This window comes from Neltuma alba, unplaced genomic scaffold, assembly GCF_004799145.2.
Source record: "Neltuma alba isolate B1F8T4 unplaced genomic scaffold, ASM479914v2 tig00010221_pilon, whole genome shotgun sequence".
In the NCBI taxonomy this organism is placed as follows: Eukaryota; Viridiplantae; Streptophyta; class Magnoliopsida; order Fabales; family Fabaceae; genus Neltuma; species Neltuma alba.
Window position 1 is genome coordinate 9,378 of NW_021635153.1, and position 12,198 is coordinate 21,575.

The following is a 12,198-nucleotide window of genomic DNA, read 5'->3' on the forward strand; positions in this document are numbered from 1 at the left end:
GCCTATGAAAGTGCAAGGCTCTATAAGGAACGAACCAAGAAGTATCATGATCAGAAAATTATCCCTAAGGTCTTTGAAGCGGGGCAAAAGGTGTTACTTCATAATTCCAAATTGAGATTATTTCCGGGCAAACTCAAATCACGTTGGTCAGGGCCATTCACTGTGGTACAAGCTGCTAACCATGGTGCGGTGGAGCTGGAAAATGAAAAAGGTGAAAGATTTCATGCAAATGGCCATCGTTTGAAGCATTATTGGGGTGGAAAGGTGGATCGTCAAGTTTCTACGATCTACTTTGCTGAACAATCATAACAGAGTGAAGAGTCAAGCTGAAGACTATAAACCAAGCGCTACTTGGGAGGCAACCCAAGCTCTAAACTTGCCTTTGATGTGTTTCTTTCATTTCGGTTTTGTTTTAGTGGATTTACGGTTGATCTTTGTTTTTGTAGGCCTTTTGGTTTATTCCTCAAACTTTGGAGCTTAGCAGGAGTGGTTGATTTCTAATTAGCGCAACCAGGGAAGTGCACCTAACCTTAATCTCCAGCAGTGGCATTGACCTTGATTGGTTTAAATTTGTGTTAAATTGAGACTTGTGGGTTTTGCTTTTATGTGGTTGTTTGTGTTGTGTTTGTTTTTATGCTTGTGCTTGTGTTTAGTCTTGTTTTATTGTGTGTAGGGTGTTTGATTGTGGTAGGTCCAGTTGTGTTCATTAATTTTTCATTTAGGCCTTCTCTGTGTGAGGCGCCGCGGCGCATTTGATCAGAAGCCGCGGTGCCTCGTCTGTTTCAGAATGCCCTTTCTGTAATAGGCGCCGCGGCCCCTGCGTTAATCCGCCGCGGCGCCTTCGTCCGTGGCTTTCGGTCCCCCTCGGTAAAAACCGCCGCGGCGTTTGGACATAGACGCCGCGGCGCGCTTACTTCAACTAGGTCTGCAGTTCTGTAAAAGGCGCCGCGGCGCCTTACTGAATCCGCCGCGGCGCCTTCTCGCAATTTCTCTGATGTTCCCCGTTTTAGCCTTACTCATTTGTCTCAATACCCACTTTGCCCTTAGTATCTGACCGGTTTTGAGGGTAGATTCATTGTTTTAATTTTAAAACCCTAACCCTTTGGTCTTTTCACTCCCCATCCCAAATTTCAAATCCCCCCTCCCCATTCGGTTTCCCCATCAGATAATCCCCTCCCCATTCGGTTCCCCCCATTCCTATTTGATAACTCCCTACCACTCCGTCTCCAGTCACCGGTCGTTTCACCTTCTCTCCCACCGTCGCCGGTCATCACCTTATCGCCGCACCAGTCATCGCCTCTCAGTCTCACCACCGTTCGCCTTTTCCCTCTCCCTTGTGAAACCAACCGCCTTTCTTTCTCTCCCTCAACGTCGGTGCCCTTCTTCTGTGTTTGTTTCGGCGTTTTCTCTCCCTTCTTCGTACATGGTAAGTGTGTTCTCCCTTATTTATTTATTTATTTTCTTCTAGTTTAGTTTTGCTGGAGATGGGTAATGCTAGGGTTGAGCATTGTAGTTAGATGATTTTAGAACTCTAGATGGGGGGATTTTGATTCTCTGAGGTTACATTGTGGTTAGGTGATAATTCCTTATTGCCCAACTATCTGTGAACATGTACTGATAAAAATGTGATACTTGTGAAATTGAGTGATCATAGCTTGGACCTATTTTGAGAAAATGAGGTCCTTGTCTAAATTTTCAAATAACACCGGTTCATTACCCAAGTTATGTTGTTCTTTTTCACTTGTAACTGATTTAGAAATGTTATTCTGATTTAGTGAAATTAGTTTAAATTGGTAGCCACTGATGATTGTCTGATTTTGAAATTAAAAGATAAAAGAGAACCTTTGTGAACTTGGTTTGAATTGGGAGTATTTTATAACTCAGGTTTAGAAAGGGATTAGGTAATGGTGAGATGGTGTTCTGGCTCCTTGATTTAAGTTTGGGGGATAGTTTTTCTTTATTTTTAGGTTAGTTTCCTTCTTTTTCTTTGTCGGTTGTTTCGTGATTGTGGTGTGTTATTTGCTTAGTTTGTGTGTGGTGTGCTTTGCTTTCTCTTTGCAGGTAACAATCCAATGGCCCCCAGGAAGAAAGCCCGTGCTACCTCCCCTGATCCTCCAATTAAAAGCTTATTGAAAAAAGAGGTTTGCATCAAGAAAGAGAATTTCCGTGCACAAATAAATTTGGATTTTATAAAAAAGCAAGAAAGCTCAACCTCTTAAATCTGATTGGTCCCAAAGGTGAAGGGAATGAGAAGCTGGTCAGAAAATTCTATGTTAGGGTGGCAACAAACTTGAGTAATGAGATGTTTATACGGTACCAGGTTTCCTCATTACTCCGGTGCGCATTAGAGATCACTATGAGCTTCCCGAGGTGGAAAAGTGCCAATATCAGTGGTATCTCAACAATCAGAAAGAGATTCCCCTCGATGCCATCTCAGCAACACTCACCGGTTCTGATGAGATGTGGGTGCGGCCTAAGAGGGGCCAGGCATATATTATGAGAAAAGACATGATACCAGAGGCCAGAATCTGGTTGCATATTGTCACAAGAAACATTATGCCAACCACGCATCTCAGTGAAGCCCCAAGGAATCTGGCACTCCTGATATATCTGTTTATGATCAAGGCGACAGTAGATGTAGGGAAATTGATTTTTGATGCCATCTGGGATGCCTGCAGAGCCCACAACACAAATCTCGTCATGCCTCATCATCTCGGATCTGCTATCTAAAGTGGGGGTAGAATGGAAAGACAAAGACCGAAAGTTCAAGCTGTTTCACCATTCAACTACTCTAATCTGGTTCCTGAACGAGAACAGCAAAGGATCACTGAAGCCATGTTTGCTGAACAGTTCCCCGAGGAATATAGGAGGCAACAGGAAGCTCAGCCAGTGCCAGTGTTGACCCTACCACTCAAAGCTTGGATCTCCTCCACGAGAAATTGGACAGAGAGATACGTCACAGGAGACGTAGACAAAGGCGCATGGAGGAACTATTAGTCCAGATTGCAAGGAAATTGACATTGATGCGCCGGATGTGGAAGATACAAGCACTGAGGCAGAGTCACCAGGAGATGAACATGAAGCTGGAACTTCTGGGGCTGGTATTGGCTCGGGCGATGATATGGCCGTCGATCCATTTGCAGAGGGTGATGAGGATCAGGGGGATCAGCATTCTGAGGAGGAGGATGACTAGTTGGGGCCGTTTCTGCTGCTGTTGTTGCTTGCTTTGTTGCTTTTGTCTTTATGTGTGTTTTTGCATTTTCTTGCATTTTTGGTCTATTTTTGTGTGTTGTTTTCTTCTATGATTCTGGCAAGGCTACTGATGGCCTATTGAACTGATTCTGACTGTTGAGCATTTTCTATCTTTGTTGATTTTCACTGTGTTAACTATTGCGAAATGATTGAACATGTGAATGGTTAACAGATCTTTTGATTGATTAATTTGTGGATGCGTTTAGTAATTGATGATTTCATTATGATTATCTGATGACGATACTATTGATAGTTGTGCATACTGATATACTTGTACAGGAAGAAAAGCGAAATTTTGACCTTTCATGCCCTGATCTTTACTTCCTCTTGTTGACAATGAGGAGACTGTCAATTTTAAGTTTGGGGGTGAGGATTGAAATTTTTGGATAATAGGATTTTTGTGGATAAGAGGATTAAATTTGAAAATTTTGTGGATAACAGGGTTATATTTGAAAATTTTTTTGAAAGGTCATTTTTTTGAGAAAATTTTGAAACAGCTGAAACAGTAGAAATTTTGTCAGCTTAAATTTTTGCTCAGTTGATTTTATGAAATATGAGCTGAAGTGGCAAGTTGTTAGTTGAGAATGTATGAATGGTCCAATGATTGAACAAAATGCTTAGTTACTATGCTTGATAGGAAGTTTTGATTTGCTCTTTGATGCTTGAATTGTGAGGTTAAAACCTATGTTTCTTTAATTTTGGAGAAACTAACGCACTAAAAGGGTCAAGACATTTCAAGTGGTTATGTTGAGGTGGAGTGGATAATTTAGCCTCTATACTTCTGTTTCAACTAAATTGTTTCAGAACCTTCTTCTGATTTCTCAAAGTTTATAGTTTGTTCTATATGAATTTGAAAAAGGATTAGGGCAGTTCTTAAATGCGTTTGAGCCTTTCAAGCTGACCTTATAAGTTTTGTCCTTTGAACCCAAGCTTTGAGCTTTGAAAAAAAGAAAAAAAAAAGAGTATATATGTTCAAGTTTTGTTTCAAACCCTAGCCTCTTCCTAACCCAAAACCAATTGAGAAAAACCATGAAATCCCTAGCTTTGAGATAAATGGAAGTTGAAAGGATAAGGGGTTTGATGAAATGTGGAGATTTTGAAAGGTTGGCAAGGGTAGTCAATTATTCTGAAAATTTAAAGTGCTAGGAGCTAAGCTGTAAATTTTTGTTTTCAGTGTTTTTGAAACAAAAAAAAACAAAAAAGAAGAAGGAAAAAAAAAGAAAAAAAAAGAAAATAATATATATATACATGTCTATATATAGATAATTGTGGTACAAGTTTGGGAGAATGAAAGTGGTTGAAGTAAGTTCTGATTATTGAATATCTATTTATCTCAAAGTATTTGTATGATCTATTTTCCCCTTTCTTTCCTAAGCCATTACCTCTTGGCCATGTTATAAGCCGAAAAGTCCCTTTGATTTCAAATGTATATGGGGTGAGTTGTAGACAGAGAGAGAGAAGAAATTAGGCTTATGAAAGGATGCGGTTGAAGGTTAGTATGTTAGCTAAAGTCTCTCATTCCACTGAAACAATATCTTAAGAGATGCTCATTGACTCTATACACACACTCACACTCCAAAATCATTGAAAGTTTGTTTTAAGTTCATGAAACTTGTTTCTTTGGGTGATTCAGTAATTTCCTATCCTGTATAGTTTCTTGAGCATTTGATGAGGATACAACTGTTCCTACAATCTTTAATGTGCAATTTGTTACTTAGTCGCTGGTTTGTTGTTTTACTCAGGACGAGCAAAAGTGTAAGTTTGGGGGTGTGATAACCTCTCAAAATTCCTACTGAGTTAAGCTGATTTAATGCTCTTTTATTAGGTTTAAAAGTCAATTTTGCAGGAAACAAAGCCTGAAGAGAGTAAAGAATGGAGAAAAGCTGAAAAGAAGTCATCCGCTGCAGCCTCTAGGATAAAATGCCGCGGCGGATCAAACAGAAAGGGAGGAGTGCGCCTCTGTGAAATTCGCCACGGCGCCTTGCTGAATCCGCCGCGGTGCCCAAGCTATCTCGGAGAAAACTGTTTGGTAAAATCCGCCGCGGCCGATTGTCACGTGCGCCGCGGCGCCTGAGCCTCAAAGTCATTCTGTAATAGGCGCTGCGGCGCTTGAAGGAATCCGCCGCGGCGCCTGGCCCTTTCGCAGCTGTGCGTTTTACGTTGTAACTTAAAAAATTAGGGCATATAGAGGTGGATACTCGGTTTTTCTGGAGAGTTCGACTTTTGGAGCAATTTTGGAGGCTGGCTCTGCTAGGGTTTGGAGTTTTGGAGGCTTAGAACCTTTGGGCTTGAAGCTAGAAGAGATTCAAAGCTTGTAACTCGAATTTTTTGGGTTTCCTTCTTCTTCCCTTCTTGTTTCTGCTATGACTACTAGATACTCTTATAGTTGTAGTTCTTTACTCGATATGTATAGCTAAATCCTTTTTTCTAGGGTTATTTTGATCTATTGTATGGATTGAGACTGGGTTTTACTATCTCTTTAGTGTTAATGATAATATTCAGTTGTTTTTACTTTGAGCTTAATACTTCCTTTTGTCTGGCCATCATTTGGATTGATTGATTGATTAGTTTAACTTGAGAAAGTTAAACTAATTCGTGAACTTTGGTAAAAACATGCTAGTCCAGAAATTTAATTGAGTAAATAGATGGTTTGTTGATGGAGCAGAGATGTATCTGTTGACCTAGCATAGACTAAATGGGTTTTGGTTTTTAAAGTGCAACCTTTTCAAACAAGTGCAAGAGATTGCTGTGTTTTAATCGTGATTGCAAACATTTGGTTTTGACTTGAGAAAGCTTAATCAATTCTGTAAACCCAGGCTAACTGAACTTTTTGTAAAGCACTACTTGAGAAGTAATTAATCCAGTTTCATGAAGTACTTTAGGGAAGAATAACCTTAGTCTCTTAATTGTTTCGAGGTCGATTTGATTTATTACTGCTTTAAACCATTGTTTTCTTAACTTTCATTTCACAAACTCTTTTACAACAATTGTTTCACTTGACCTAATCAAATACACAATTATGATTTTTCAACTCATCTAGCCTTAGTCTCTGAGGGAAAGATACTTTTTATATTACTTGCGACCCGTCCACTTGCGGTCAAGTTATTTGGTGAACAGTTTGTTAAGCAAAATGGAAGCAGAGTGGTGAAAATTAATAGCTATGGAAAGGTGCCTAAATCAGATGCGGCTCTCTTATGTGCCGCTACTCAGCAGCCCGTTACGGTGTCGTTGGATGCAACATATCTTCAACACTATCGGGATGTAAGTCTTTTTTTCTCTGTCCAGTCTGTAGTCTGTGTTTCTTGTTTGGTTTTATTATTCTACTTGATTGTTTTATTGAATTGATCTTTTGGGGCTTTCTAATATATGCTTCCTTTGGTCTTAGCCAGTTAGTTAACTAATGTGGAGAGATCAAAGAAGTTACTAAATTATTTAATTATAATATATGTTATATTATCTCTTTGAAATACTTATGTGTCTCATCAGATTATATGTCAATTTATGACTGAGGCAAATTAGTCTAGAGAAAAATAACAAATATAAATATTTTAAAGTAATTTAATAATTTTCTTAATTTATCTCAGTCAATTAGATTTTATATTAAGAACAGGAAGTAGTATAATTTTTTTTTTAATTTGCGTCCAAATATTTTTGGGTATAATTTAAGCCCACTATAAATTATCAATCATGATTTTGAATTTTTTCCCAATTAAATTTATTGTATTTTGCTAGGGAATTTTCGATGGAGGGGATTGCGAAAAGGATTCAACTTACACAAATCATGCAGTTTTGATTGTTGGATATGGTTCAAAAGATAGAAAAGATTATTGGATTGTGAAGAATTCATGGGGTGCAAATTGGGGAATGGACGGATACTTCTTGATGAAGAGGAATACAGATTCACCAAATCGAGTTTGTTCTATCAATACCAAGGCTTACTTCCCCTCCATATAGACTTCTGCATTAGCTAGCGAATCTATACTCAATCTCCCAGTGTTATATTATGATGAACTCAAGTCCATTATAAAGTTTAAATAAAAAGTCATGAATTATTAACTATAGTAAAAATATGTTGCTGTTATTTAGATTTATTAGCACAACTATAATAATTATAGTCAATTTATTAGCACAGCTATCATTGAACATTGACTCCACCGGATCAAAATGACATTGGGATTAGTATTCTGCGCATGACCCCAAAGTGTAATGCAAGTATATACGCGGGTTGGCTCAACATCAATTCGTTTCAATCACAGATAACGATTCTTCTGTTTTATTGAAAATGAATATAAGCTAAATAAATAGTTTATAAATATTAATTAAATTAGTTAAGTTAGTTTTTTGAAAAATGTATATTGGTTTTTCTAAAATAACTCATTTAATTGTTGCCCCTCCGCGCCATAGTAGAATTCAATCTTCTATTTTATGGACACATGACACATATTAAAAATTTAGGATCAGAAAAGGCACTATATATCATGTGGAGGGTTCCCCCTACCAAAACAAGAACGATATTCTCTTTATGATATACTACCTCTGGTCCTGATTGTACGAGCTAGTTAACTAATTCGAGGAGATTAAAGAAAGAAGTTAAGTTAGTTATTTGTTATAAATAGTTGTTGTCTTTCTTAAAATATCCTTGCTAATTAAGTGTATTGGCTAGTACTATTATTATTAGAAGAACTATCTTAGAAAAAATGCATAAATATTAGAGACAAAGTGGATTGGGGTCTTATATTTAGGACCAAAATAAAAGTCAAACAAGGTCCTATATTAAGGACTGGAGGTAGTATGTTAAATATTAGTATATATTGATATCTTCTCTTTGTCTAATGTAAGGTAGAAACAGGCATGCAGCAAGTTAATTACAAGAAAAATCAATAAAAACACTTTCACTCATAATAAATCATGGTATATATTGGAGCAAAATCACTAGGTGAGCTTATGTTACCGCTCAAATTATGAGATTTCCATACACACATACACGCTGCTTTTAAAAATCAGCAAAGCCCAATTGTGGTTTCATAGATTAAGGATGATAAAAAAAGGCATCAAACATGTTCGCATCATCTGATAATATAGATTATGGCAACATAAGTTCTATAAAATGAAATGAAAACTTGCGTGCCAACTAGGATTGGATTAATACACTTTCCTTTTAATTAAGCTCTAATTAATGGAATGCACCTAACATTAATATGCCACATCCTGATCTTTTAATGATCCTAATTAATGAAATATGTGTCAATACCCATTTTCGAGCAAGCACAATTCATAGAATTATTTCATAATAACATGCTAAATAGTAAATAACTCAATACAAATTAACTCAACTGAAATAGTGCATTAACATATTATAATCCTCAGAGAGTTGCCTTCAGCCATACCAAATCCAAATAGATGAAAGTTAGCTCAACAACACAAATGAAGTTTACTGCTCAGTTTCAACAATATATATAGACACATTCATGACAGGGAAAATATGAAAATATACTAGAGAACAAAACATAAATGGAACTAGAAACTCTTCTAATAAAAGATCATTGCTGAACCACCGCCTATCACCAAGAGATGATAAACTCAACCACGCACAGTCATGGAGGAAACTCTAGATAGCAGTATCACGTCCACCGCAGACATGGGTGGAGGAGGTGGGAAACAAAAGTGATGCCCATTTAGTAGCATGGAATTGGGGAAGGTGTGAAGTGAAAGTGCAACTAGAATCCAAAATTTTTTTTGTTTGGTATGGCTGAAGGCAACTCTCTGAGGAATTGAGTTCCATCAAAAATGATGGAAGTAGGTCCCATAGCCCCCCGAGAACTGGGTTCCACTTCTATGGAACTCCATTCTTTTACCATTTTACCCATGACTCCCCCCTCCCTCCCTAGAAAAATGAGGCTGACGAAGGACGACGACGAAGGCTGACGACAGTGATGGAGGATGACGACGAAGGCGAACGACATAATGGAGAAGTATTCAGCCTTGTTCAACTCAAATGAAGACTGAAGGCGAATGATGGAGGAGGACTCAGATCTGTGATGCCAAGTCATTTGAAACTCCATTGATCTTGGGTCTTTGGATTTGACTTTTTGGTTTCTTTTCTTGATTCATTGATCTTGGGTCTTTGATCATCGATGAAGATGGCGTTCACTCTTCAGGGAAGAGTTTTTTTTTTTCCTTTTGTTTTTAAGTTTCCTAATTCCTTGACGACCAAGATCTTTTAATTTTGGTCTTTCTGGTTATTTTTCCCTTTGGTCTCAATTTCACCTTAGTTCCTGTTCTTTATTTGCATAAAAATGCGCATCGATTTTCTTCAAGAAAAATGAAAAATGATTTAATAGAACCGAAGCATGAGTTCTGGTGTCATCTCCGGCAAAGGTGGGTGGGCAGTTGTGGGCAGGGTTGCGATTTTTGGGGAAAGGGCAAACTGGTAATTCAAAACAATAAATACAATTATTTAATAAAATAAATACCATACTTCCATGATCCCCACACCAGATATAAAACTAAGTACAATCAGTCGTGAAATTGAGGAGTAAAAATCAATTAATACTAGCTCAGATCCTTAATATAAGAGCTAGTTTGACTTTTAATTTAGTTCTAAATATAAGACTACAATCCACTTTGTCTTCAATATTTATCCATTTTTTCTCAAATAATCCCTATAGTAGTTTCATATGTTACGGAGTTACTATTAATTTGTAATTCAAACACACATGATTAATAAGGACATTTTAGAAAAAATAATATAGATTTATTACAAATAATTAATTTAATTAAATTCTTTTAATTTTTTCAAATTAGTCAATTAAGTTTTATATTAAGAAGCGGAGGTAGTATCTTATATTAAATGTATACACTCGCATCACGTGAAATCAAATGATAGACTCATTATGAGTTTATCTTTATTAGAAAAATAATTACTAATGTATGTAAATTTTAAAATTTATCCTTTGCTTCCATTTTATATATTATTATGATGACTTTTCTGTGCAAAATTAGCTCTTTTTCTTTTTTCATAATAAAATAAATCTTTTCTATTAATCTCATTTGAATAAAGAATATTATTTTAATATATATTTCGGTCGATAAGGTAGTCGGAAAAAGCTTTGGGAAATATAATATATTCTTGGCCACTTGAAAATCTAACCATATTAAAAGACTAAAATCTCATAAAATATATTAAATAACATAAACGTAATGAACAATATTTTATTATCAAAAAGGAAATAATCATTTTAAAGTCATGTTAAATTTTATAGTTTTTATAAAAGATAAAATAAAATATATTAACCACCCTTCTGTTTTAACCTAAATATATAAACCTCCCATAAAATTAAAATGTATGTTACACAAACCTATTTTATATTTTTAAGATTCTATTTTCATCTATTCACCTATTAGTCGACCATAAAGTTTAATTTTCAAACTTTTATTCTGACCAAAATATCCCTCTTAAAACGTTATTTAAACATTTATATCTATTAAAAAATAATTTTTGATAGCAAAAATAATTTATATACATGTATTTTCAAAATTTTCAATATCTTATAAAATTTTTAATTTTGATTATATTATAGAATTATATAATTTTAATTCTTCATGACATATTGGAACTTAAGGTTTCTTTTAAATGGCTAGAGAATATTTTAAATGCTTATTTTTTCATCATATAATATAAATTATGTGATTTTAGAAAATACATAAATCGTTTAAATTTATAATTAATTTTTTTGGAAAAAATTGTTGCAAACATTTATAACTTATTTAATTAATTTGACTGATTATACATTTATTTAAAGAATTAATCAAATTTCTATTCAATTTTTTTTATGTTTACATTAACTAAATTAATTAATTTTCTGGCCCAGTATGATAAAAACATAAAACAAACAACAATTTGTAACAATGAAAAATAAAATTAAGGTAAAGGAGAAAATCTTTTATTTAGTCAAAATTTAGGGATTTAGTATTATGAGGGGTAAATTAGTAAATCAAAAGTATTTCAACATAAATTTTAATTAATAAAAAATATTTTAGAATATTAATTCTTAATGGAATTAATGGTTTGGACTTAAGTATATCTTTTCCAAATAAAAGAGAAGTCCGTGTAATTAAGACAAAATATAAGGAAAGTTAGAGTATTTTACTTTTAAAGATAAGAATAGTATAAAAAACTAAAATCAACCTGTGGGGTTTTGAAAAAGTGGAGTTTAGGGTCGTCGCCCACCTCTCACATATGAGACCATGCAGGGATTACTTCATTATTAGTGGCCTTGGCTTCATTGTGTAGGTTCGAACTTTCGTAAGTGGAGGTTTTGGAAATAGATGTATCCATCAATTGTGGGTTTGAAAAATTTTTAAGTGGGCTTTTCCTGAAATAATTAATGCATCCATAAACTTTGATCATGTTTGAATTTATTATCATGTCCTCGTAATGCAGCTCATCCTACTCGCACTGAGATTTTGGATTTAAGGGATTCCAACTGAGTTTGTTTGAGTTAGTAAAGCATGCAAGCCTATCTAAGCTAGCCAATTGGTTTTCTTGTGCGCTTCAAGGTGGTGTTTTTTAATAGGAAAAATTCAAATACACACACACACATATCCTTGGATTTCAAAGTTTGGAATCCATTTTGTTTACTATACTTTAATAGCAATTGACTACATTAGAAAAGCAAATGAGTAAACAATGACACAGTTTTGTAGCAATTCACTACAAAAAAAAACTTATTATTGACGGAATTAATGATGAAAAATTATTCAGTCACTAATTTTTGATGAATTATGGATAAAAATTTTGTCACTAAATTTAGTAATAGATTAGGTATGGAGTATATCCGATGAAAAATTCGTCAGTAAATATTTAACGACAGAATTTTTTTCAGTCAAAAATTTCTATTGCTAATTGTAATTATAAAATTTTCAGCAATGGAATTAGCGATAGAA

At 35.1% G+C, this 12,198-nt stretch overlaps 1 protein-coding gene across 1 annotated transcript; it reads left to right on the forward strand.

The window, feature by feature from the left end:
• The first annotated feature begins 4,732 nt into the window (after window positions 1-4,732).
• LOC114754865 (cysteine proteinase COT44-like) lies at window positions 4,733-7,302 on the forward strand. Its single transcript, XM_028943704.1, has 4 exons — window positions 4,733-4,744; window positions 5,099-5,308; window positions 6,370-6,513; window positions 6,985-7,302. Exons 1-4 carry the CDS (start codon window positions 4,733-4,735, stop codon window positions 7,204-7,206), a joined length of 588 nt encoding a protein of 195 aa, XP_028799537.1. The 3' UTR covers window positions 7,207-7,302.
• Window positions 7,303-12,198: the final 4,896 nt, after the last annotated feature.

What these genes read in the sequence shown, in the direction of transcription:
- LOC114754865 (XM_028943704.1), top strand. An exon ending in CCGCCGCGGCCGATTGTCAC is followed by an intron (nt 5,309 to 6,369) that starts GTGCGCCGCGGC and finishes TTTGGTGAACAG; the next exon opens with TTTGTTAAGCAAAATGGAAG. An exon ending in ATCTTCAACACTATCGGGAT is followed by an intron (nt 6,514 to 6,984) that starts GTAAGTCTTTTT and finishes GTATTTTGCTAG; the next exon opens with GGAATTTTCGATGGAGGGGA.